Source organism: Petromyzon marinus, chromosome 66, assembly GCF_048934315.1.
Source record: "Petromyzon marinus isolate PM22_M1 ecotype Great Lakes invasive population chromosome 66, UKy_Petmar_22M1.pri1.0, whole genome shotgun sequence".
Taxonomy (NCBI): domain Eukaryota; kingdom Metazoa; phylum Chordata; class Hyperoartia; order Petromyzontiformes; family Petromyzontidae; genus Petromyzon; species Petromyzon marinus.
Window position 1 is genome coordinate 11,333,400 of NC_133732.1, and position 27,493 is coordinate 11,360,892.

At 58.0% G+C, this 27,493-nt stretch overlaps 1 protein-coding gene across 1 annotated transcript; it reads left to right on the plus strand.

Annotated features, from left to right (window-relative positions):
- Positions 1 to 3,650: 3,650 nt before the first annotated feature.
- On the plus strand, positions 3,651 to 27,378 carry LOC116938088 (beta-galactoside alpha-2,6-sialyltransferase 2-like). The gene is made up of 5 exons (XM_076054553.1): positions 3,651 to 3,918; positions 17,642 to 17,739; positions 18,681 to 18,782; positions 22,866 to 23,043; positions 26,909 to 27,378. Exons 1-5 carry the CDS (start codon positions 3,651 to 3,653, stop codon positions 27,235 to 27,237), a joined length of 975 nt encoding a protein of 324 aa, XP_075910668.1. The 3' UTR covers positions 27,238 to 27,378.
- Positions 27,379 to 27,493: the final 115 nt, after the last annotated feature.

The following is a 27,493-nucleotide window of genomic DNA, read 5'->3' on the forward strand; positions in this document are numbered from 1 at the left end:
ACCTCCTACTCACCACCCCTCCAGGTGTTCTCCGGCATGGTGAGCTCCTAGTACACGTGGAAGTTCTCAACTTCCCTACTCACCCCCTACTCACCCCCTACTCACCACGTACTCACCCCCTACTCACCCCTACTCACCCCCTACTCACCACCCCTCCAGGTGTTCTCCGACATGGTGAGCTCCTGGTACACGTGGAAGGCTCTCAACTTCCCCTACTCACCCCCCACTCACCCCTACTCACCCCTACTCACCCCCTACTCACCCCTACTCACCACCCCCTACTCACCCCCTACTCACCACCCCTCCAGGTGTTCTCCGGCATGGTGAGCTCCTGGTACACGTGGAAGGCTCTCAACTTCCCCTACTCACCCCTACTCACCCCTACTCACCCCTACTCACCACCTACTCACCCCTACTCACCCCCTACTCACCCCCTACTCACCACCCCTCCAGGTGTTCTCCGGCATGGTGAGCTCCTGGTACACGTGGAAGGCTCTCAACTTCCCCTACTCACCCCTACTCACCCCCTACTCACCCCCTACTCACCCCTACTCACCCCCTACTCACCCCCTACTCACCCCCTACTCACCACCCCTCCAGGTGTTCTCCGGCATGGTGAGCTCCTGGTACACGTGGAAGGCTCTCAACTTCCCCTACTCACCCCCTACTCACCCCCCACTCACCCCTACTCACCCCCTACTCACCCCTACTCACCCCTACTCACCCCCTACTCACCACCCCTCCAGGTGTTCTCTGGCATGGTGAGCTCCTGGTACACGTGGAAGTCTCTCAACTTCCCCTACTCACCCCTACTCACCCCCTACTCACCCCCTACTCACCCCCTACTCACCACCCCTCCAGGTGTTCTCCGGCATGGTGAGCTCCTGGTACACGTGGAAGGCTCTCAACTTCCCCTACTCACCCCTACTCACCCCTACTCACCACCTACTCACCCCCTACTCACCCCCTACTCACCCCTACTCACCCCTACTCACCCCCTACTCACCCCTACTCACCCCCTACTCACCCCCTACTCACCCCCTACTCACCACCCCTCCAGGTGTTCTCCGGCATGGTGAGCTCCTGGTACACGTGGAAGGCTCTCAACTTCCCCTACTCACCCCTACTCACCCCCTACTCACCCCTACTCACCCCCTACTCACCCCCTACTCACCCCCTACTCACCCCCTACTCACCACCCCTCCAGGTGTTCTCCGGCATGGTGAGCTCCTGGTACACGTGGAAGGCTCTCAACTTCCCCTACTCACCCCTACTCACCCCTACTCACCCCTACTCACCACCTACTCACCCCTACTCACCCCCTACTCACCCCCTACTCACCACCCCTCCAGGTGTTCTCCGGCATGGTGAGCTCCTGGTACACGTGGAAGGCTCTCAACTTCCCCTACTCACCCCTACTCACCCCCTACTCACCCCCTACTCACCCCTACTCACCCCCTACTCACCCCCTACTCACCCCCTACTCACCACCCCTCCAGGTGTTCTCCGGCATGGTGAGCTCCTGGTACACGTGGAAGGCTCTCAACTTCCCCTACTCACCCCCTACTCACCCCCCACTCACCCCTACTCACCCCCTACTCACCCCTACTCACCCCTACTCACCCCCTACTCACCACCCCTCCAGGTGTTCTCTGGCATGGTGAGCTCCTGGTACACGTGGAAGTCTCTCAACTTCCCCTACTCACCCCTACTCACCCCCTACTCACCCCCTACTCACCCCCTACTCACCACCCCTCCAGGTGTTCTCCGGCATGGTGAGCTCCTGGTACACGTGGAAGGCTCTCAACTTCCCCTACTCACCCCTACTCACCCCCTACTCACCCCCTACTCACCCCCTACTCACCACCCCTCCAGGTGTTCTCCGGCATGGTGAGCTCCTGGTACACGTGGAAGGCTCTCAACTCACCCCCTACTCACCCCCTACTCACCCCTACTCACCCCCTACTCACCCCCTACTCACCCCCTACTCACCACCCCTCCAGGTGTTCTCCGGCATGGTGAGCTCCTGGTACACGTGGAAGGCTCTCAACTTCCCCTACTCACCCGGTGCCTAAGAGTTCTCACCCCTACTCACCCCTACTCACCACCTACTCACCCCTACTCACCCCCTACTCACCCCCTACTCACCACCCCTCCAGGTGTTCTCCGGCATGGTGAGCTCCTGGTACACGTGGAAGGCTCTCAACTTCCCCTACTCACCCCTACTCACCCCCTACTCACCCCTACTCACCCCTACTCACCCCCTACTCACCCCCTACTCACCCCCTACTCACCACCCCTCCAGGTGTTCTCCGGCATGGTGAGCTCCTGGTACACGTGGAAGGCTCTCAACTTCCCCTACTCACCCCCTACTCACCCCCCACTCACCCCTACTCACCCCCTACTCACCCCTACTCACCCCTACTCACCCCCTACTCACCACCCCTCCAGGTGTTCTCTGGCATGGTGAGCTCCTGGTACACGTGGAAGTCTCTCAACTTCCCCTACTCACCCCTACTCACCCTCTCCCTACTCACCCCTTCACCTACTCACCCCCTACTCACCACCCCTCCAGGTGTTCTCCGGCATGGTGAGCTCCTGGTACACGTGGAAGGCTCTCAACTTCCCCTACTCACCCCTACTCACCCCCTACTCACCCCCTACTCACCCCCTACTCACCACCCCTCCAGGTGTTCTCCGGCATGGTGAGCTCCTGGTACACGTGGAAGGCTCTCAACTTCCCCTACTCACCCCTACTCACCCCCTACTCACCCCCTACTCACCCCTACTCACCCCCTACTCACCCCCTACTCACCCCCTACTCACCACCCCTCCAGGTGTTCTCCGGCATGGTGAGCTCCTGGTACACGTGGAAGGCTCTCAACTTCCCCTACTCACCCCCTACTCACCCCCCACTCACCCCTACTCACCCCCTACTCACCCCTACTCACCCCTACTCACCCCCTACTCACCACCCCTCCAGGTGTTCTCTGGCATGGTGAGCTCCTGGTACACGTGGAAGTCTCTCAACTTCCCCTACTCACCCCTACTCACCCCCTACTCACCCCCTACTCACCCCCTACTCACCACCCCTCCAGGTGTTCTCCGGCATGGTGAGCTCCTGGTACACGTGGAAGGCTCTCAACTTCCCCTACTCACCCCTACTCACCCCCTACTCACCCCCTACTCACCCCCTACTCACCACCCCTCCAGGTGTTCTCCGGCATGGTGAGCTCCTGGTACACGTGGAAGTCTCTCAACTTCCCCTACTCACCCCTACTCACCCCCTACTCACCCCCTACTCACCCCCTACTCACCCCCTACTCACCCCCACTCACCACCCCTCCAGGTGTTCTCTGGCATGGTGAGCTCCTGGTACACGTGGAAGGCTCTCAACTTCCCCTACTCACCCCTACTCACCCCTACTCACCCCTACTCACCCCTACTCACCACCTACTCACCCCTACTCACCCCCTACTCACCACCCCTCCAGGTGTTCTCCGGCATGGTGAGCTCCTGGTACACGTGGAAGGCTCTCAACTTCCCCTACTCACCCCTACTCACCCCCTACTCACCCCTACTCACCCCTACTCACCCCCTACTCACCCCCTACTCACCCCTACTCACCACCCCTCCAGGTGTTCTCCGGCATGGTGAGCTCCTGGTACACGTGGAAGGCTCTCAACTTCCCCTCTGCCGCCTGTTCCCTCCCCCCTCGCCTCGACGCGCTCTGCGCCCTCCGCCGCCTCGCCCGTCGCGAGGGCACCGAGATGCTGGAGGCCCACTCGCCGTTCCCCTGGCCGGGAGCTCTGCCCAACGTCTCGCTGGCCCAGGGCGCGGTGGACGGCCCCTGGAGGAGCTGCGCCGTCGTGGCCAGCGCCGGGTCGCTGCTGCACGCCGAGCTGGGGGAGGAGATTGGTGAGCAGGGGGTGGTGAGGGTGAGGTGGTGAGCAGGGGGTGGTGAGCAGGGGGTGAGGGTGAGGTGGTGAGCAGGTGGTGGTGAGCAGGGGGTGGTGAGCAGGGGGTGGTGAGCAGGGGGTGAGCAGGGGGTGGTGAGCAGGTGGTGGTGAGCAGGGGGTGGTGAGCAGGGGGTGAGCAGGGGGTGGTGAGCAGGTGGTGAGCAGGGGGTGAGGGTGAGGTGGTGAGCAGGGGGTGGTGAGCAGGGGGTGAGCAGGGGGTGGTGAGCAGGGGGTGGTGAGCAGGGGGTGGTGAGCAGGGGGTGAGGGTGAGGTGGTGAGCAGGGGGTGGTGAGCAGGGGGTGAGCAGGGGGTGGTGAGCAGGGGGTGGTGAGCAGGGGGTGAGGGTGAGGTGGTGAGCAGGGGGTGGTGAGCAGGGGGTGAGCAGGGGGTGGTGAGCAGGGGGTGGTGAGCAGGTGGTGAGCAGGGGGTGGTGAGCAGGGGGTGGTGAGCAGGGGGTGAGCGTGAGGTGGTGAGCAGGTGATGAACAGGTGGTGGTGAGCAGGGGGTGGTGAGCAGGTGGTGAGGGTGAGGTGGTGAGCAGGGGGTGGTGAGCAGGGGGTGGTGAGCAGGGGGTGGTGAGGGTGAGGTGGTGAGGGTGGTGAGGGTGGTGAGGTGGTGAGCAGGGGGTGGTGAGCAGGGGGTGGTGAGCAGGGGGTGGTGAGGGTGAGGTGGTGAGGTGGTGAGCAGGGGGTGGTGAGCAGGTGGTGGTGAGGTGGTGAGCAGGGGGTGGTGAGCAGGTGGTGGTGAGCAGGGGGTGAGCAGGTGATGAGCAGGTGGTGAGCAGGGGGTGGTGAGCAGGGGGTGGTGAGCAGCTGGTGGTGAGGTGGTGGTGAGGTGGTGAGGGTGAGGTGGTGAGCAGGTGGTGGTGAGCAGGTGGTGGTGAGGTGGTGAGCAGGGGGTGGTGAGCAGGGGTGGTGAGCAGGGGGTGGTGAGCAGGTGGTGAGGGTGAGGTGGTGAGGGTGAGATGGTGGTGGTGAGCAGGGGGTGGTGAGCAGGGGGTGGTGAGCAGGTGGTGAGGGTGAGGTGGTGAGGGTGAGGTGGTGGTGAGCAGGGGCTGGTGAGCAGGTGGTGAGCAGGGGGTGGTGAGCAGGTGGTGAGGTGGTGGTGAGGGTGAGATGGTGGTGGTGAGCAGGGGGTGGTGAGCAGGTGGTGAGCAGGGGGTGGTGAGCAGGTGGTGAGCTCGTGGTGGTGCGGTGGTGAGGTGGTGAGCAGGTGGTGGTGAGGTGGTGGTGAGGTGGTGAGGTGGTGGTGAGGTGGTGAGGTGGTGAGTTTGAGGGTGGTGAGGGTGGTGGTGAGGGTGAGGTGGTGAGTGTGGTGAGTGTGGTGAGTTGGTGAGGGTGGTGAGTGTGGTGAGGGTGGTGAGTGTGGTGAGTTGGTGAGGGTGGTGAGTGTGGTGAGTGTGGTGAGTTGGTGAGGGTGGTGAGTTGGTGAGGGTGGTGAGTGTGGTGAGTGTGGTGAGTTGGTGAGGGTGGTGAGTGTGGTGAGGGTGGTGAGTGTGGTGAGTTGGTGAGGGTGGTGAGTGTGGTGAGTGTGGTGAGTTGGTGAGGGTGGTGAGTTGGTGAGGGTGGTGAGTGTGTCGAGGTGCCTGACGCCTCACCCCGTGAGCTGGAGAGAGTTTTGCTGGGCGCGGGGTGGAATCGCCTTCAGAAGCCGCCCACGAGTTCTGACCACGGGATTGGCCCAGAGACCGAAACGTTCGTGGCTGCCCCGATTCCAAACTCTCCGCTTCCTTCGCTGAAGCCAGCGGACGCCCCAGAGAGTGAGGAGGCTGCCATGCCCGAGTCGAGGGCGAGGGCAGTGGCCTTGGGGAGGGGAGTGAATCACAGAGAGTCGTGCCCGGAACGTCAGCTGTGGCCCCTGGCCCTGGGGGTTAGCGGCCTGGTCGCTTGGGGCCCCCAGGACGGCTACTCGGAGGAGCAGCAGATGAATAAAACTACAGCCCTGACCACGAGCATATCAACACACGGAGATTTTAGAGATAGAGATTGGTTAATGGAGGGGGGGCATTGTGAGCATATTTAAATTGTGGAAGGGATTTATCCCCCCACCAATATTTATTATAATTAAAGCCTTGGTGGAGACCCTGAGGCAGAGTTACATAGAGGAGGTGGAGACCCTTGGACAGTGTGACTGTGAGGCAGAGTTACATAGAGGAGGTGGAGACCCCTTGGACAGTGTGACTGTGAGGCAGAGTTACATAGAGGAGGTGGAGACCCCTTGGACAGTGTGACTGTGAGGCAGAGTTACATAGAGGAGGTGGAGACCCCTTGGACAGTGTGACTGTGAGGCAGAGTTACATAGAGGAGGTGGAGACCCCTTGGACAGTGTGACTGTGAGGCAGAGTTACATAGAGGAGGTGGAGACCCCTTGGACAGTGTGACTGTGAGGCAGAGTTACATAGAGGAGGTGGGGACCCCTTGGACAGTGTGACTGTGAGGCAGAGTTACATAGAGGAGGTGGAGACCCCTTGGACAGTGTGACTGTGAGGCAGAGTTACATAGAGGAGGTGGAGACCCCTTGGACAGTGTGACTGTGAGGCAGAGTTACATAGAGGAGGTGGAGACCCCTTGGACAGTGTGACTGTGAGGCAGAGTTACATAGAGGAGGTGAAGACCCCTTGGACAGTGTGACTGTGAGGCAGAGTTACATAGAGGAGGTGGAGACCCCTTGGACAGTGTGACTGTGAGGCAGAGTTACATAGAAGAGGTGGGGACCCCTGGGACAGTGTGACTGTGAGGCAGAGTTACATAGAGGAGGTGGAGACCCTTGGACAGTGTGACTGTGAGGCAGAGTTACATAGAGGAGGTGGGGACTCCTTGGACAGTGTGACTGTGAGGCAGAGTTACATAGAGGAGGTGGAGACCCCTTGGACAGTGTGACTGTGAGGCAGAGTTACATAGAGGAGGTGGAGACCCCTTGGACAGTGTGACTGTGAGGCAGAGTTACATAGAGGAGGTGGGGACTCCTTGGACAGTGTGACTGTGAGGCAGAGTTACATAGAGGAGGTGGAGACCCCTTGGACAGTGTGACTGTGAGGCAGAGTTACATAGAGGAGGTGGGGACCCCTTGGACAGTGTGACTGTGAGGCAGAGTTACATAGAGGAGGTGGAGACCCCTTGGACAGTGTGACTGTGAGGCAGAGTTACATAGAGGAGGTGGAGACCCCTTGGACAGTGTGACTGTGAGGCAGAGTTACATAGAGGAGGTGGAGACCCCTTGGACAGTGTGACTGTGAGGCAGAGTTACATAGAGGAGGTGGAGACCCCTTGGACAGTGTGACTGTGAGGCAGAGTTACATAGAGGAGGTGGAGACCCCTTGGACAGTGTGACTGTGAGGCAGAGTTACATAGAGGAGGTGGAGACCCCTTGGACAGTGTGACTGTGAGGCAGAGTTACATAGAGGAGGTGGAGACCCCTTGGACAGTGTGACTGTGAGGCAGAGTTACATAGAGGAGGTGGAGACCCCTTGGACAGTGTGACTGTGAGGCAGAGTTACATAGAGGAGGTGGAGACCCCTTGGACAGTGTGACTGTGAGGCAGAGTTACATAGAGGAGGTGGAGACCCTTGGACAGTGTGACTGTGAGGCAGAGTTACATAGAGGAGGTGGGGACCCCTTGGACAGTGTGACTGTGAGGCAGAGTTACATAGAGGAGGTGGAGACCCCTTGGACAGTGTGACTGTGAGGCAGAGTTACATAGAGGAGGTGGAGACCCCTGGGACAGTGTGACTGTGAGGCAGAGTTACATAGAGGAGGTGGGGACCCCTTGGACAGTGTGACTGTGAGGCAGAGTTACATAGAGGAGGTGGAGACCCCTTGGACAGTGTGACTGTGAGGCAGAGTTACATAGAGGAGGTGAAGACCCTTGGACAGTGTGACTGTGAGGCAGAGTTACATAGAGGAGGTGGGGACCCCTTGGACAGTGTGACTGTGAGGCAGAGTTACATAGAGGAGGTGGAGACCCCTTGGACAGTGTGACTGTGAGGCAGAGTTACATAGAGGAGGTGGAGACCCCTGGGACAGTGTGACTGTGAGGCAGAGTTACATAGAGGAGGTGGGGACCCCTTGGACAGTGTGACTGTGAGGCAGAGTTACATAGAGGAGGTGGAGACCCCTTGGACAGTGTGACTGTGAGGCAGAGTTACATAGAGGAGGTGAAGACCCTTGGACAGTGTGACTGTGAGGCAGAGTTACATAGAGGAGGTGGGGACCCCTTGGACAGTGTGACTGTGAGGCAGAGTTACATAGAGGAGGTGGAGACCCCTTGGACAGTGTGACTGTGAGGCAGAGTTACATAGAGGAGGTGGAGACCCCTGGGACAGTGTGACTGTGAGGCAGAGTTACATAGAGGAGGTGAAGACCCTTGGACAGTGTGACTGTGAGGCAGAGTTACATAGAGGAGGTGGAGACCCCTTGGACAGTGTGACTGTGAGGCAGTTACATAGAGGAGGTGGAGACCCCTTGGACAGTGTGACTGTGAGGCAGAGTTACATAGAGGAGGTGGAGACCCCTTGGACAGTGTGACTGTGAGGCAGAGTTACATAGAGGAGGTGGGGACCCCTTGGACAGTGTGACTGTGAGGCAGAGTTACATAGAGGAGGTGGAGACCCCTTGGACAGTGCGACTGTGAGGCAGAGTTACATAGAGGAGGTGGAGACCCTTGGACAGTGTGACTGTGAGGCAGAGTTACATAGAGGAGGTGGAGACCCCTTGGACAGTGTGACTGTGAGGCAGAGTTACATAGAGGAGGTGGGGACCCCTTGGACAGTGTGACTGTGAGGCAGAGTTACATAGAGGAGGTGGGGACCCCTTGGACAGTGTGACTGTGAGGCAGAGTTACATAGAGGAGGTGGAGACCCCTTGGACAGTGTGACTGTGAGGCAGAGTTACATAGAGGAGGTGGGGACCCCTTGGACAGTGTGACTGTGAGGCAGAGTTACATAGAGGAGGTGGAGACCCCTTGGACAGTGTGACTGTGAGGCAGAGTTACATAGAGGAGGTGGAGACCCGTTGGACAGTGTGACTGTGAGGCAGAGTTACATAGAGGAGGTGGGGACCCCTTGGACAGTGTGACTGTGAGGCAGAGTTACATAGAGGAGGTGGAGACCCCTTGGACAGTGTGACTGTGAGGCAGAGTTACATAGAGGAGGTGGAGACCCCTTGGACAGTGGTTAACGCACTGTGAGTGAGTGGGGAGCGGTGGGACGGTGGTTAGCGCACTGTGAGTGAGTGGGGAGCGGTGGGACGGTGGTTAGCGCACTGAGTGTGAGTGGGGAGCGGTGGGACGGTGGTTAGCGCACTGAGTGTGAGTGGGGAGCGGTGGGACAGTGGTTAGCGCACGGTGTGTGAGTGGGGAGCGGTGGGACAATGGTTAGCGCACTGTGAGTGAGTGGGGAGCGGTGGGACAGTGGTTAGCGCACTGTGTGTGAGTGTGGAGCGGTGGGACAGTGGTTAGCGCACTGTGAGTGGGGAGCGGTGGGAAAGTGGTTAGCGCACTGTGAGTGAATGGGGAGCGGTGGGACGGTGGTTAGCGCACTGTGAGTGGGGAGCGGTGGGACGGTGGTTAGCGCACTGTGAGTGAGTGGGGAGCGGTGGGACAGTGGTTAGCGCACTGTGAGTGAGTGGGGAGCGGTGGCGCAGTGGTTAGCGCAGTCTGAGTGAGTGGGGAGCGGTGGGACAGTGGTTAGCGCACTGAGTGTGAGTGGGGAGCGGTGGGACGGTGGTTAGCGCACTGTGAGTGAGTGGGGAGCGGTGGGACAGTGGTTAGCGCACTGTGAGTGAGTGGGGAGCGGTGGCGCAGTGGTTAGCGCAGTCTGAGTGAGTGGGGAGCGGTGGGACAGTGGTTAGCGCACTGAGTGTGAGTGGGGAGCGGTGGGACGGTGGTTGACGCACTGTGATTGAGTGGGGAGCGGTGGGACGATGGTTAGCGCACTGAGTGTGAGTAGGGAGCGGTGGGACGATGGTTAGCGCACTGAGTGTGAGTGGGGAGCGGTGGGACAGTGGTTAGCGCACTAAGTGTGAGTAGGGAGCGGTGGGACAGTGGTTAGCGCACTGAGTGTGAGTGGGGAGCGGTGGGACGGTGGTTTACGCACTGAGTGTGAGTGGGGAGCGGTGGGACGATGGTTAGCGCACTGAGTGTGAGTCGGGAGCGGTGGCGCAATGGTTAGCGCACTGTGAGTGAGTGGGGAGCGGTGGCGCAGTGGTTAGCGCACTGAGTGTGAGTGGGGAGCGGTGGGACTGTGGTTAGCGCGCTGAGTGTGAGTGGGGAGCGTTGGGACTGTGGTTAGCGCACTGAGTGTGAGTGGGGAGCGGTGGGACGGTGGTTAGCGCACTGAGTGTGAGTGGGGAGCGGTGGGACTGTGGTTAGCGCACTGTGAGTGAGTGGGGAGCGGTGGGACAGTGGTTAGCGCACTGAGTGTGAGTGGGGAGCGGTGGGACAGTGGTTAGCGCATTGAGTGTGAGTGGAGAGCGGTGGGACAGTGGTTAACGCACTGTGTGAGTGGGGAGCGGTGACGCAGTGGTTAGCGCACTGAGTGTGAGTGGGGAGCGGTGGGACAGTGGTTAGCGCACTCAGTGTGAGTGGGGAGCGGTGGGACAGTGGTTAGCGCACTGCTTGTGAGTGGGGAGCGGTGGGACAGTGGTTAGCGCACTGAGTGTGAGTGGAGAGCGGTGGCGCAGTGGTTAGCGCACTGAGTGTGCGTGGGGAGCGGTGGGACTGTGGTTAGCGCACTGAGTGTCAGTGGGGAGCGGTGGAACAGTGGTTAGCGCACTGCGTGTGAGTGGAGAGCGGTGGGACGATGGTTTGACGTCACACAGCGCCAACCGCACTTGCCCCGCTAGCCCTGCTAGAGGCTACCTGGGGGAGCTCTGTCTCTGGAGGTCACAGGGGGCAGGGTGACGATTCGAGACGGGTTGACGGGTTGTGTCACCGCTGCTCATAACCTGGGGTGGTAACAGCCCAGGTTCACACAGAGACCCACAGAGTCACACAGAGACTCACAGACTCACACACAGAGAACCACAGACTCACCACACAGAGACTCACAGACTCACACAGAGACCCACAGACTCACACAGAGACCCATAGACTCACCACACAGAGACCCACAGACTCACCACACAGAGACTCACAGACTCACACAGAGACCCACAGACTCACACATAGAGACCCACAGACTCACCACACAGAGACCCACAGACTCACCACACAGAGACTCACAGACTCACACAGAGACCCACAGACTCACACATAGAGACCCACCGACTCACCACACAGAGACCCACAGACTCACCACACAGAGACTCACAGACTCACACAGAGACCCACAGACTCACACACAGAGACCCACAGACTCACACAGAGACTCACAGACTCACCACACAGAGACTCACAGACTCACCACACAGAGACTCACCACACAGAGACTCACAACACAGAGACCACAGACTCACACACAGAGACTCACCACACAGAGACTCACCACACAGAGACTCACCACACAGAGACTCACCACACAGAGACCCACAGGTTCACACAGAGACCCACAGACTCACACAGAGACCCACAGACTCACCACACAGAGACCCACAGACTCACACACAGAGACCCACAGACTCACCACACAGACATTCACAGACTCACCATACAGAGACCCACAGACTCATCACACAGACCCGTATGCTCATCACGCAGAGATCCATAGACTGAGTGGGTGAGTGAATGGGTGAGTGGGAGAGAGGGTGAGTGGATAGGTGAGTGGGAGAGAGGGTGAGTGGATGGGTGAGTGGGAGAGAGGGTGAGTGGATGGGTGAGTGAGAGAGAGGGTGAGTGGATGGGTGAGTGAGAGAGAGGGTGAGTGGATGGGTGAGTGAGAGAGAGGGTGAGTGGATGGGTGAGTGGGAGAGAGGGTGAGTGAGAGAGAGGGTGAGTGAATGGGTGAGTGAGAGAGGGTGAGTGGATGGGTGAGTGGGAGAGAGGGTGAGTGGATGGGTGAGTGGGAGAGAGGGTGAGTGAGAGAGAGGGTGAGTGGATGGGTGAGTGAGAGAGAGGGTGAGTGGATGGGTGAGTGGGAGAGAGGGTGAGTGAGAGAGAGGGTGAGTGGATGGGTGAGTTAGAGAGGGTGAGTGGATGGGTGAGTGAGAGAGAAGGTGAGTGGATGGGTGAGTGAGAGAGAGGGTGAGTGGATGGGTGAGTGGGAGATAGGGTGAGTGAGAGAGAGGGTGAGTGGATGGGTGAGTGAGAGAGGGTGAGTGGATGGGTGAGTGGGAGAGAGGGTGAGTGGATGGGTGAGTGGGAGAGAGGGTGAGTGGATGGATGAGTGGGAGAGAGGGCGAGTGGATGGGTGAGTGGGAGAGAGGGTGAGTGGATGGGTGAGTAGGAGAGAGGGTGAGTGGATGGGTGAGTGGGAGAGAGGGTGAGTGGATGGGTGAGTGGATAAGTGAGTGGATGGGTGAGTAGGAGAGAGGGCGAGTGGATGGGCGAGTGGATGGGTGAGTGGATGGGTGAGTGGATGGGTGAGTGGATGGGTGAGTGGGAGAGAGGGTGAGTGGATGGGTGAGTCGATGGGTGAGTGAGAGAGAGGGTGAGTGGATGGTTGAGTGGGAGAGAGGGTGAGTGAGAGAGAGGGTGAGTGGATGGGTGAGTGGGAGAGAGGGTGAGTAGGAGAGAGGGCGAGTGGATGGGTGAGTGGATGGGTGAGTGGATGGCTGAGTGGGAGAGAGGGTGAGTGAGAGAGAGGGTGAGTGGATGGGTGAGTGAGAGAGAGAGAGGGTAAGTGGATGGGTGAGTGGGAGCGAGCGTGAGTGGATGGGTGAGTGGATGGGTGAGTGAGAGAGAGGGTGAGTGGATGGGTGAGTGGATGGGTGAGTGGATGGGTGAGTAGGAGAGAGGGTGAGTGGATGGGCGAGTGGCTGGGTGAGTGGATGGGTGAGTGGATGGGTGAGTGAGAGAGAGGGTGAGTGGATGAGTGAGTAGGAGAGAGGGTGAGTGGATGGGTGAGTAGGAGAGAGGGTGAGTGGATGGGTGAGTGGATGGGTGAGTAGGAGAGAGGGTGAGTGGATGGGTGAGTGGATGGGTGAGTGGATGGGTGAGTGGATGGCTGAGTGGGAGAGAGGGTGAGCGAGAGAGAGGGTGAGTGGATGGGTGAGTGGATGGGTGAGTAGGATGGGTGAGTGGATGGGTGAGTGGATGGGTGAGTGGATGGCTGAGTGGGAGAGAGGGGTGAGTGAGAGAGAGGGTGAGTGGATGGGTGAGTGGATGGGTGAGTAGGATGGGTGAGTGGATGGTTGAGTGGATGGGTGAGTGGATGGGAGCGGTGAAGTAGCGGTGAACAGCACTTGCGCTGTGAGTTGTTACCTGGGGCGCTTTGTCTCTGGAGGTCATCTGGCTGATTACCGCCGCCCATAGCCTGAGGTGATAACCACTCCCCTACTCAGGGCTGGCGGTCTATTAGAGGTCGTGAGGAGGAGGGGGTGGTGTGTGGGTGGTGAGTTGGTGGGTGAGTGACTGGGTGGGTGAGTGAGTGGGTGAGTGAGTGAGTGAGCGAGTGGGTGTATGGGTGGGTGAGTGAGTGTGTGGGTGTGTGAGTTAGTGGGTGTGTGGGTGAATGAGTGAGCGGGTGAGTGTGGGGGTGGATGAGTGGGTGTATGGGTGGGTGAGTGAGTGTGTGAGTGTGTGAGTTAGTGGGTGTGTGGGTGAGTGAGTGAGCGGGTGAGTGTGTGGGTGGATGAGTGGGTGTATGGGTGGGTGAGTGAGTGTGTGGGTGTGTGAGTTAGTGGGTGTGTGGGTGCGTGAGTGAGCGGGTGGGTGAGTGAGTGTGTGAGTTAATGGGTGTGCGAGTAAGTGAGCGGGTGAGTGAGTGAGTGGGTGTATGGGTGGGTGAGTGAGTGTGTGGGTGTGTGAGTTAGTGGGTGTGTGGGTGAGTGGGTGTATGGGTGGGTGAGTGAGTGTGTGAGTTAATGGGTGTGTGAGTAAGTGAGCGGGTGAGTGAGTGAGTGTATGGGTGGGTGAGTGGGTGTATGGGTGGGTGAGTGAGTGTATGGGTGTGTGAATTAGTGGGTGTGTGTATGTCCGGCAAAACAACCCCCTACCTTCTCGCGGTGCCGGACGGGCAACACTGTCGTGGACAGTGCTGTGGGGAGAGGGACAATTCCGATTGGCCCTCTCCCCTCATGGCGTCTGTGACCACCACAGTGGCTAAACGGGGGCTCTGGACAGGTGCGAGGGGCTTGTAACCCCTCCACGAAACCACGCCTAAAATATCTAACTAATAAGCTTGTGCCGGAGGCCCCGGGGGGTCAAGCGTCTATGACGTCTCCTGGCCAAACCCCATTTGGCGGAGCCAGGAGATAGAATCTCTACCCTCGGGGCTCCTCCAGAAACAACGAAAAGCCACTTCGTGTGGCCACGTGGAATGTTTGAATGCTTACTGATTGACCTGGTCAAGGCCTATGATACCATCAGTAGGCCTGGGCTCTGGGTTGCCCTTCGTGCTTTTGGAGTCCCTGACCCCCTGCTCACGATCATTAAGGACCTTCATGATGGTGAGCGGGCCCGGGTAAAACTACGTGGCCGGGAGTCAGAGCCATTCCCTGTACACCTTGGGGTGCGACAGGGATGTCCTCTGGCTCCCACATTATTTAACATCTATTTTGACCACGTAGTCCATGAAGCCTTCAATAGCTGTACCGGGGGAATCTCTATTTGGTACAGATATAATGGGAGGCTGATCGATTCTAGATTTAAAGCTTACGTGACTGCTAGGATCCATACTGTTTGGTTCTATTGGGTAAAGTCACGTAGGTGAAAATAAAATAACAAAAATCATCAGGTGAAGGGACGAGACTGTCTGGAGGACAGCGCTGGAGTGGAAGAAGCCACGCTTAGATCACGACCTTTAAGCTGTGTGAGAAGAAAAAGACCACGCGCCTTGACAAAGGAATTAGCATAGAATTTAGCATTGAAATGGCTCATTGAAATAGCTAAGTTAAAGTATACACATCCGCAGAGGTACCCCTTGACAAAGGAATTAGCATCGAATTTAGCATTGAAATAGCTGAGTGATTAGCTTCTAACTGGTCACAGAAATAGCTATGTTAAAGTCAGAACATATACATTCACCGAGGCACCTAGTACTCATCAAACAGGAGAATTCAGCGAAACACAACCACGCTCAGACATCGGACCTGTGTGCGAGCAAACAAGGTGTTCTGTCAAAGAAATTAGAATAAAAATTAGCATTTGATTGGCGGGTTTTAGGAAAGAGGTGGTGTACGTGCTGGTGGACTCGCAGTTTGGCGCGGGGGGGGGGGGGGGAAAGGGGGGAGGGGGAGTTTACCTATTGATGGTGTGAAAAGAGATTTTTAAGAGCTGCGAAAGTCTGGGGTACCACTACTTGAAAAAATATACTGTACCATTGAAATTAATTTAATGTTCAGTTCGATTTAGAACATCTTTCCAATGGTTGCTTAATTTGAAACCATCTACTCGGTTGAAATTGTGTCTGAGTTTGTAGTTCTGAATTGCCTCGTGAACAAATCTCTGATAAAAGCCCGTGGGTTTGCAAAGAACCTTGGTATCGGAGAAAATTACATCGTGATCCCCCACAGCATTGTAACAGTGATCAGCCACGGCAGAAAAATTCGTTTTGCCGTGTTTCAAATCTGATTTGTGCTCGCGAATTCGGTCAGAAACATGTCGCTTTGTCTCACCGATGTAGCAGTCACCACAGATGCAGATCAATTTGTAAACCCCGGGGTACTGTAAGTCAGGAATGACATCCTTCACGGATGGGATCAGATCACGAATTTTGTGTACTGTATTGAACCGGACCTGGATCTTGTGTTTGTTTAGAATTTTGGAAATCATTTTAGTAACGCATGCTATATATGGTAGTGTGATGGTTTTGACCGGAGTATCAAGTGGTTGTTTCTGTATGGAGGGGTACCTCTGCGGATGTGTATACTTTAACTTAACTATTTCAATGAGCCATTTCAATGCTAAATTATATGCTAATTCCTTTGTCAAGGCGCGTGGTCTTTTTCTTCTCTCTTTATTTCTCGTCCCTTCACCTGATGAAGGCCGCTTGTGTTGTGGCCGAAACGTCGAGATTTTTTGTTATTTTATTTTCACCTACGTGACTTTACCCAATAGAACCAAAGAGTATAGGCTGATCGATGCCCGGGTGCGGTCAAGGGATGGCTCCCTATTGCTCAACCACGTTATGTATGCTGATGATTTGGTAATAGCCGCTCATTCAGAGGAGGAGTTGGAGACGCTGCTGCTGAGACTGGAGCGTACCACTAAGAGGTGGGGCCTTACCATCAGCCTCACCAAAACTAAGCACCTGCCTGGGTATTTTGTACCATCGGACACTCCACCCCCCACAACTCCCAATCGGTGATGGGGCAGTTGTGGAGAGAGTGGAGAGTTTCCCATACCTGGGCAGTGTGCTTATGACTGGCACCAGTTTAACAGCAGAGGTCTCACTTCGAATCAGTCGAGCGGCAAAATCTTTTCATAGGTTGCGTAACACTGTGTGGAAGCTACCTGGTCTGTCGCTCCGCACTAAGCTTCAGGTCTTCTCGGCCACGGTCATTCCCTCCCTTTACTCTACGCTTGCGAAACGTGGACCCCCTTAATGGAACATCTTCGCCGGTTAGAAACATTTAGGCTGGCCTGCCTACGATCCATCCTGGGTTTAACCGGGCTGGATTGTGTGAGGAGCTCACAAATCCTTGAAAGATCTGGGCAAGGTCCCATCGGTGAGCTCCTCCGGCAGGCAAGGCTGCGTTGGCTGGGTCATGTAGCCCGCATGCCCAGCCACCGCATGCCGAAACAGCTTTTGTTCGGCCGGATCGAGGGGGCTAAACGGACGAGGCACGGGCTAGAGAAGAGATGGAGTGATGTGGTACAGGAGGACGTGGAGCTGAGTGGACTTGGCGATGACCGGTACCAGCGGTGTCAAGATCGGCCTCTGTGGAGGAGGCTCGTGAAGGACGCTACTGGGCAGTTGGAGGCAGTCGCCCTCCAACAACAACGGAGGGCGGAGAAGCGACGCTCACAACAACGAGCGGAGCGCCGGGTGGCTAAAGCACAGCAGGTTGGCACAGTAGGGGGCACAGGTGGTGCATCAGCCAGTCATCTCAGTCAGTCGACTCGTGGCACCTGGGTCTGCCCCGTGACCTCCTGCCAGCGGGCGTTCGACACTTCACGTGGCCTCAACGTGCACCTAGCCTGGCACAATTGTCGTTGTGACGTAACCGCCACTTAGTGGCGAATGGAGATTGTTGGTGGTTGTATTGGTGGTGGTTCTGGTGGTTGTTTTAGTGGTGGTGGTTGTAGTGGTGGTGGTGGTTGTGGTGGTTGTGGTGGTTGTAGTGGTGGTGGTGGTTGTGGTGGTTGTAGTGATGGTTGTGTTGGGAGTGGCTGTAGTGGTGGTGGTAGTTGTGGTGGTTGTAGTGGTGGTGCTAGTTGTAGTGGTTGTGGTGGTTGTGGTGGTTGTGGTGGTGGTGGTTGTAGTGGTGGTGGTAGTTGTGGTGGTTGTGGTGGTTGTGTTGGCAGTGGCTGTAGTGTTGGTTGTAGTGATGGTGGTAGTTGTGGTGGTTGTGGTGGTGGTGGTTGTGGTGGTTGTAGTGATTTTGGTAGTTCTGGTGGTAGTTGTGGTGGTTGTGGTGGTGGTGCAGATTCGCACGATGCGGTGATGAGGTTCAACGCGGCGCCAACCGCCGGCTTTGAACGCCACGTGGGGAGCAAAACGACGATCCGACTCATCAACACCAAGGTGAGTGACTCACCTACTCACTCACCAACTCATTTAGCTACTCACTCAGCTACTCACTCACCCACTCACTCAGCTACTCACTCAGCTACTCACTAAGCTACTCACTCAGCTACTCACTCACCCACACACTCACCCACTCACTCACCTACTCATTCACTCACTCACCCACTCACTCACCCATTCACTCACCAACTCACTCACCAACTCAATCACCCACTCACTCACCCACTCACTCACCAACAGACTCACCCACTCACTCAGCTACTCACTCACCCACTAAGCTACTCTCAACTACTCACTCACCCACTCACTCACCCACTCACTCAGCTACTCACTCAGCTACTCACTCACAAACTAACTCACCAACTCACTCACCAACTCATTCACCTATTCACTCACCTACGCACTCACCTACTCACTCACCCACCAACTCACTCACCAACACACTCAGCTACTCACTCACCAACTCACTCACTAACTCACCCACCAACTCACCAACTCACTCAGCTATTCACCCAACAACTCACTCACCTATTCACCCACCAACTCACTCACCCACTCACTCACCCACTCACTCAGCTACTCACTCACCCACCAACTCACTCACCAACACATTCACCAACTCACTCACCAACTCACTCATCCACCAACTCACTCACCAACACACTCAGCTACTCACTCACCAACTCACTCACCCACCAACTCACCAACTCACTCAGCTACTCACCCACCAACTCACTCACCTACTCACTCACCAACTCACCCACCAACTCACTCACCCACCAACTCACTCACCTACTCATCCACCAACTCACTCATCAACTCACTCAACTCCCCATCTCACTCACCAACTCACTCACCCACTCAACTTTTCTTCCAAAGATTCACCCCCCCTCCCACTTTGACCTCCCCCTCCCACTTTGACCTCCCCGTGACCCCAGATCGTGACTCAGAGGAAGTACAAATTCAGCTCCAGTCCCCTCTACCGCAACGTGTCCCTCGTGCTGTGGGAAACTCCACCTCGGCCCTGTAACATCACTACGGTACACTCACCCACTCACTCACCCAACCACCCACTCACTCACACACTCACCCACTCACCCACCCACTCACCCACCCACTCACCCATTCACTCACTCACCCACCAACTCACTCACCCACTCACTCACACACTCACCCACTCACTCACCCACTCACCCATCAACTCACTCACACACTCACCCACTCACCCACCCACTCACCCACCCACTCACCCATTCACTCACTCACCCACTCACCCACCAACTCACTCACCCACTCACTCACCCACTCACCTACCCACTCACCCACTCACTCACCCACTCACCCACTCACCCACTCACCCACCAACTCACTCACACACTCACCCACTCACTCACCCACTCACCCACCAACTCACACACTCACCCACTCACTCACCCACTCACCCACCCACCCACTCACCCACCCACTCACCCACTCACCCACTAACCCACCCACTCACCCACTCACCCACCCACTCACTCACCCACTCACTCACTCACCCACTCACCCACCCACCCACTCACCCAATCACCCACCCACCCACCCACTCACCCACCCACCCACCCAACTCACTCACCCACCCACCCACCCACTCGTGTCTCTCTCTCTCTCTCTCCTCCCATCTCCCGGTGTCCCTCTAACCCCAGTGGTACGCCAGGAACGATGCGCGATTCTTCTCGCTCTACCCACCCACCCACTCACTCACCCACCCACCCACCCACTCACTCACCCACTCACCCACCCACTCACCCACCCACCCACCCACTCACTCACCCACTCACCCACCCACTCACCCACCCACCCACCCACTCACTCACCCACTCACCCACCCACTCACCCACCCACTCACCCACCCACCCACCCACTCACTCACCCACTCACCCACCCACTCACCCGCCCACTCACTCACTCACTCACCCACCCACTCACTCACTCACCCACTCACTCACCCACTCACCCACTCACTCACCCAACTCACTCACCCACTCACTCACCAACTCACTCACTCACTCACCCACTCACCCACCCACCCACTCACTCACCCACCCACTCACTCACTCACTCACCCACTCACCCACTCACTCGTGTCTCTCTCTGTCTCCTCCCATCTCGCGATGTCCCTCTAACCCCAGTGCTACGCCAGGAACGATGCGCGATTCTTCTCGCTCTACCCACCCACCCAACTCACTCACCCACTCACTCACCCACTCACTCACCCACTCACTCACCCACTCACTCACCCACCCACTCACCCACTCACTCACTCACCTACCCACTCACCCACCCACTCACCCACTCACTCACCCACTCACCCACCCACCCAACTCACTCACCCACTCACCCACTCACTCACCCACTCACCCACCCACCCAACTCACTCACCCACTCACTCACTCACTCACCCACTCACCCACTCACCCACCCACCCACTCACCCACCCACCTACTCTCTCTCTGTCTCTCTCTCTCTGTCTCCTCCCATCTCGCGGTGTCCCTCTAACCCCAGTGGTACGCCAGGAACAATGCGCGATTCTTCTCGCTCTACCCACCCGCCCACTCACTCACCCACCCACTCACCCACCCACTCACTCACCCACCCACTCACCCACCCACCCACTCACCCGCCCACTCACTCACCCACCCACTCACTCACCCACCCACTCACCCACCCACTCACTCACCCACTCACTCACCCACCCAACTCACTCACCCACCCACTCACCCACCCACTCACTCACCCACTCACCCACCCACTCACTCACCCACCCACTCACTCACCCACTCACCCACCCACCCACTCACCCACCCACTCACTCACCCACCCACTCACTCACCCACTCACCCACCGAACTCACTCACCCACCCACACGTGTCTCTCTCTCTCTCCTCCCATCTCCCGGTGTCCCTCTAACCCCAGTGGTACGCCACCCACCCAACTCACTCACCCACTCACTCACCCACCCACCCACCCACTCACTCACTCACTCACCCACCCACCCACTCACTCACTCACTCACCCACCCACCCGTGTCTCTCTCTGTCTCCTCCCATCTCGCGGTGTCCCTCTAACCCCAGTGGTACGCCAGGAACAATGCGCGATTCTTCTCGCTCTACCCACCCACCCACTCACCCACCCACTCACTCACTCACCCACCTACTCACCCACCCACCCAACTCACCCACCAACTCACCCACCAACTCACCCACCAACTCACCCACCCAACTCACTCACCCACTCACTCACCCACTCACCCACCCACCCACTCACCCACCCAACTCACTCACCCACCCACCCAACTCACTCACCCACTCACCCACTCACTCACCCACCCAACTCACTCACCAAACTCACTCACTCACTCACCCACCCACTCACTCACCCACTCACTCACTCACTCACCCAACTCACTCACCCACTCACCCACTCACCCACTCACTCACCCACTCACTCACCCACCCACTCACCCACTCACCCACCCAACTCACTCACCCACTCACCCACCCCACTCACCCACCCACTCACGCACCCACTCACCCACTCACCCACCAACTCACCCACCCACCCACCCACTCTTGTGTCTCTCTCTCTCCTCCCATCTCGCGGTGTCCCTCTAACCCCAGTGGTACGCCAGGAACAATGCGCGATTCTTCTCGCTCTACCCACCCACCCAACTCACTCACCCACTCACTCACCCACTCACTCACCCACTCACTCACCCACCCACTCACCCACTCACTCACTCACCTACCCACTCACCCAACTCACTCACCCACTCACTCACCCACTCACTCACCCACTCACTCACCCACTCACTCACCCACCCACTCACCCACTCACTCACTCACCTACCCACCCACTCACTCACCCACCCACTCACCCACTCACTCAATCACCTACCCACTCACCCACCCACTCACCCACTCACTCACCCACTCACCCACCCACCCAACTCACTCACCCACTCACTCACTCACTCACCCACTCACCCACCCACCCACTCACCCACCCACCTACTCTCTCTCTGTCTCTCTCTCTGTCTCCTCCCATCTCGCGGTGTCCCTCTAACCCCAGTGGTACGCCAGGAACGATGCGCGATTCTTCTCGCTCTACCCACCCACCCAACTCACTCACCCACTCACTCACTCACCCACTCACTCAGCCACCCACTCACTCACTCACCCACTCACCCACTCACCCACCCACTCACCCACCAACTCACCCACCCACCCACCCACTCACCCACCCACCTACTCACTCACCCACCCACTCGTGTGTCTCTCTCTCCTCCCATCTCGCGGTGTCCCTCTAACCCCAGTGGTACGCCAGGAACGATGCGCGATTCTTCTCGCTCTACCCACCCACCCAACTCACTCACCCACTCACTCACTCACCCACTCACTCACCCACTCACTCACTCACCCACTCACTCACCCACCCAACTCACTCACCCACCCACCCACTCACTCACCCACCCACCCACCCACACGTGTCTCTCTCTCTCTGTCTCCTCCCATCTCGCGGTGTCCCTCTAACCCCAGTGGTACGCCAGGAACGATGCGCGATTCTTCTCGCTCTACCCACCCACCCAACTCACTCACCCACTCACTCACTCACCCACTCACTCACCCACTCACTCACTCACCCACTCACTCACCCACCCAACTCACTCACCCACCCACCCACTCACTCACCCACCCACCCACCCACACGTGTCTCTCTCTCTCTCTCTCCTCCCATCTCGCGGTGTCCCTCTAACCCCAGTGGTACGCCAGGAACAATGCGCGATTCTTCTCGCTCTACCCACCCACCCACACGTGTCTCTCTCTCTCTCTCTCCTCCCATCTCGCGATGTCCCTCTAACCCCAGTGGTACGCCAGGAACAATGCGCGATTCTTCTCGCTCTACCCACCCACCCACACGTGTCTCTCTCTCTCTCTCTGTCTCCTCCCATCTCGCGGTGTCCCTCTAACCCCAGTGGTACGCCAGGAACAATGCGCGATTCTTCTCGCTCTACCCACCCACCCACACGTGTCTCTCTCTCTCTCTCTGTCTCCTCCCATCTCGTGGTGTCCCTCTAACCCCAGTGGTACGCCAGGAACAATGCGCGATTCTTCTCGCTCTACGCGTCGCTGCGCCGCGCTCGTCCTGGGCAGCACTTCGCGCTCATCCCGCCGTGCTTCCTCTGGGGCCTCTGGGATCTGCTGCAGAGCAACGCGGGCACGGCCAAAATCCGGAGGACGTCGCCATCCTCCGGCTTCCTCGGTAAGGCCCTCGGGGCAGCAGCATCCGCGTGCCCTGGGGGCAGCAGCAGCTGTGTGCCCTGAGGGCAGCAGCAGCAGCAGCTGTGTGCCCTGGGGGCATCTGTGTGCCCTGAGGGCAGCATCAGTGCCTCTCTCAGTCTCCCTGTGTCTCTCTCTCCATCTCCCCGTGTCTCTCTCCATCTCCCCGTGTCTCTCTCTCTCTCCCAGTGTATCTCTCTCCATCTCCCCGTGTCTCTCTCCATCTCCCCGTGTCTCTCTCCCCCATCTCCCCGTGTCTCTCTCTCCATCTCCCCGTGTCTCTCTCTCCATCTCCCCGTGTCTCTCTCCCCCATCTCCCCGTGTCTCTCTCCGTCTCCCCGTGTCTCTCTCTCCATCTCCCCGTGTCTCTCTCTCCATCTCCCCGTGTCTCTCTCTCCATCTCCCCGTATCTCTCTGTCTCTCCCAGTGTATCTCTCTCTCTCTCTCCCCGTGTCTCTCTCTCCATCTCCCCGTGTCTCTCTCTCTCTCTCCGTGTCTCTCTCTCCGTCTCCCCGTGTCTCTCTCTCCGTCTCCCCGTGTCTCTCTCTCCATCTCCCCGTGTCTCTCTCTCCATCTCCCCGTGTCTGTCTCTCTCCATCTCCCCGTGTCTCTCTCCCCTTCTCCCCGTGTCTCTCTCTCCATCTCCCCGTGTCTCTCTCTCTCCATCTCCCCGTGTCTCTCTCCCCTTCTCCCCGTGTCTCTCTCTCCATCTCCCCGTGTCTCTCTCTCCGTCTCCCCGTGTCTCTCTCTCCATCTCCCCGTGTCTCTCTCTCCATCTCCCCGTGTCTGTCTCTCTCCATCTCCCCGTGTCTCTCTCCCCTTCTCCCCGTGTCTCTCTCTCCATCTCCCCGTGTCTCTCTCTCCATCTCCCCGTGTCTCTCTCTCCATCTCCCCGTGTCTCTCTCTCCATCTCCCCGTGTCTGTCTCTCTCCATCTCCCCGTGTCTCTCTCCCCCTCTCCCCGTGTCTCTCTCTCCATCTCCCCGTGTCTGTCTCTCCATCTCCCCGTGTCTCTCTCTCCATCTCCCCGTGTCTCTCTCTCTCCATCTCCCCGTGTCTCTCTCCCCTTCTCCCCGTGTCTCTCTCTCCATCTCCCCGTGTCTCTCTCTCCATCTCCCCGTGTCTGTTTCTCTCCATCTCCCCGTGTCTCTCTCCCCTTCTCCCCGTGTCTCTCTCTCCATCTCCCCGTGTCTCTCTCTCCATCTCCCCGTGTCTCTCTCTCCATCTCCCCGTGTCTCTCTCTCCATCTCCCCGTGTCTGTCTCTCTCCATCTCCCCGTGTCTCTCTCCCCTTCTCCCCGTGTCTCTCTCTCCATCTCCCCGTGTCTGTCTCTCCATCTCCCCGTGTCTCTCTCTCCATCTCCCCGTGTCTGTCTCTCTCCATCTCCCCGTGTCTCTCTCCCCTTCTCCCCGTGTCTCTCTCTCCATCTCCCCGTGTCTCTCTCTCCATCTCCCCGTGTCTCTCTCCCCTTCTCCCCGCGTCTCTCTCTCCATCTCCCCGTATCTCTCTCTCAGTCTCCCCGTGTCTCTCTCTCCATCTCCCCGTGTCTCTCTCTCCATCTCCCCGTGTCTCTCTCCATCTCCCCGTGTCTCTCTCTCTCCATCTCCCCGTGTCTCTCTCTCCATCTCCCCGTGTCTCTCTCTCCATCTCCCCGTGTCTCTCTCTCCATCTCCCCGTGTTTCTCTCTCCATCTCCCGTATCTCTATCTCTCAGTCTCCCCGTGTCTCTCTCTCCATCTCCCCGTGTCTCTCTCTCTCAGTCTCCCCGTATCTCTCTCTCCATCTCCCCGTGTCTCTCTCCACCTCCTCGTGTCTCTCTCCCCATCTCCCCGTGTCTCTCTCCCCATCTCCCCGTGTCTCTCTCCATCTCCCCGTGTCTCTCTCTCAGTCTCCCCGTGTCTCTCTCTCCATCTCCCCGTGTCTCTCTCACTATCTCCCCGTGTCTATCCATCTCCCCGTGTCTCTCTATCTCTCAGTCTCCCCGTGTCTCTCTCTCCATCTCCCCGTGTCTCTCTCTCCGTCTCCCCGTGTCTCTCTCTCCATCTCCCCGTGTCTCTCTCTCTCTCTCTCTCCGTGTCTCTCTCTCCGTCTCCCCGTGTCTCTCTCTCCGTCTCCCCGTGTCTCTCTCTCCATCTCCCCGTGTCTCTCTCTCCATCTCCCCGTGTCTGTCTCTCTCCATCTCCCCGTGTCTCTCTCCCCTTCTCCCCGTGTCTCTCTCTCCATCTCCCCGTGTCTCTCTCTCCATCTCCCCGTGTCTCTCTCCCCTTCTCCCCGTGTCTCTCTCTCCATCTCCCCGTGTCTCTCTCTCCATCTCCCCGTGTCTCTCTCTCCATCTCCCCGTGTCTCTCTCTCCATCTCCCCGTGTCTGTCTCTCTCCATCTCCCCGTGTCTCTCTCCCCTTCTCCCCGTGTCTCTCTCCATCTCCCCGTGTCTCTCTCTCCATCTCCCCGTGTCTCTCTCCCCTTCTCCCCGTGTCTCTCTCTCCATCTCCCCGTGTCTGTCTCTCTCCATCTCCCCGTGTCTCTCTCCCCTTCTCCCCGTGTCTCTCTCTCCATCTCCCCGTGTCTGTCTCTCCATCTCCCCGTGTCTCTCTCTCCATCTCCCCGTGTCTCTCTCTCTCCATCTCCCCGTGTCTCTCTCCCCTTCTCCCCGTGTCTCTCTCTCCATCTCCCCGTGTCTCTCTCTCCATCTCCCCGTGTCTGTCTCTCTCCATCTCCCCGTGTCTCTCTCCCCTTCTCCCCGTGTCTCTCTCTCCATCTCCCCGTGTCTCTCTCTCCATCTCCCCGTGTCTCTCTCTCCATCTCCCCGTGTCTCTCTCTCCATCTCCCCGTGTCTGTCTCTCTCCATCTCCCCGTGTCTCTCTCCCCTTCTCCCCGTGTCTCTCTCTCCATCTCCCCGTGTCTGTCTCTCCATCTCCCCGTGTCTCTCTCTCCATCTCCCCGTGTCTGTCTCTCTCCATCTCCCCGTGTCTCTCTCCCCTTCTCCCCGTGTCTCTCTCTCCATCTCCCCGTGTCTCTCTCTCCATCTCCCCGTGTCTCTCTCCCCTTCTCCCCGTGTCTCTCTCTCCATCTCCCCGTATCTCTCTCTCAGTCTCCCCGTGTCTCTCTCTCCATCTCCCCGTGTCTCTCTCTCCATCTCCCCGTGTCTCTCTCTCCATCTCCCCGTGTCTCTCTCCATCTCCCCGTGTCTCTCTCTCTCCATCTCCCCGTGTCTCTCTCTCCATCTCCCCGTGTCTCTCTCTCCATCTCCCCGTGTCTCTCTCTCCATCTCCCCGTGTCTCTCTCTCCATCTCCCGTATCTCTATCTCTCAGTCTCCCCGTGTCTCTCTCTCCATCTCCCCGTGTCTCTCTCTCTCAGTCTCCCCGTATCTCTCTCTCCATCTCCCCGTGTCTCTCTCCACCTCCTCGTGTCTCTCTCCCCATCTCCCCGTGTCTCTCTCCCCATCTCCCCGTGTCTCTCTCCATCTCCCCGTGTCTCTCTCTCAGTCTCCCCGTGTCTCTCTCTCCATCTCCCCATGTCTCTCTCTCCATCTCCCCGTGTCTCTCTCTCCATCTCCCCGTGTCTCTCTATCTCTCAGTCTCCCCGTGTCTCTCTCACTATCTCCCCGTGTCTCTCTCTCCGTCTCCGCGTGTCTCTCTCTCCAACTCCCCGTGTCTCTCTATCTCTCAGTCTCCCCGTGTCTCTCTCTCCATCTCCTCGTGTCTCTCTCCCCATCTCCCCGTGTCTCTCTCTCCATCTCCCCGTGTCTCTCTCTCTCTCAGTCTCCCCGTGTCTCTCTCTCCGTCTCCCCGTGTCTCTCTCTCCATCTCTCTCCATCTCTCCCCATCTGCCCGTGTCTCTCTCCCACCAGGCCTCATGTTCATGGTGACTTTGTGTGACGAGGTGACCGCCTACGACTTCGTCCCGTCGATGAACCGCGCCTCCCTCCTCTGCCACTACTTCCAGCGCGGCTCCGGCGCCGCCTGCTCTCTCGGAGGGTTCCACCCCCGGGGTCACGAGAAGCTCCTGGCCCTGAGGATGTCCTCCAGGACTCCCAGGGAGGCCTTCGAGAGCGGGCTCCTCAAGCTGCCCGGAATCAACGGACTCAGCTGTGGCGATGATGGTGATGGTGGTGGTGGTGATGGTGGTGGTGAAGGTGGTCGTGGTGGTGATGATGGCGGTGGTGAGAACGGGCAATAAGTGGACAGATGAAGAGTGGATGGATGAGTTGATGGACAGGTGAGTTGATAGATGTGTGGATGGATGGGTTGGTGGATAGATCGTCATCTATCCACCAACCCATCCATAGCTGTGTCTAATGACCATCTACTAGCTGTGTCTAGTGACCATCTACTAGCTGTGTCTAATGACCATCTACTAGCTGTGTCTAGTGACCATCTACTGGCGGTGTCTAGTGACCATCTACTAGCTGTGTCTAGTGACCATCTACTAGCGG

Coding starts and splice junctions, on each gene's coding strand:
- LOC116938088 (XM_076054553.1), top strand. CDS start 3,651: ATGGTGAGCTCCTGGTACACGTGGAAGGCTCTCAACTTCCCCTCTGCC. Junction 3,919..17,641: donor CGAGCTGGGGGAGGAGATTG/GTGAGCAGGGGG, acceptor GTGGTGGTGCAG/ATTCGCACGATGCGGTGATG. Junction 23,044..26,908: donor GCCATCCTCCGGCTTCCTCG/GTAAGGCCCTCG, acceptor CTCTCCCACCAG/GCCTCATGTTCATGGTGACT.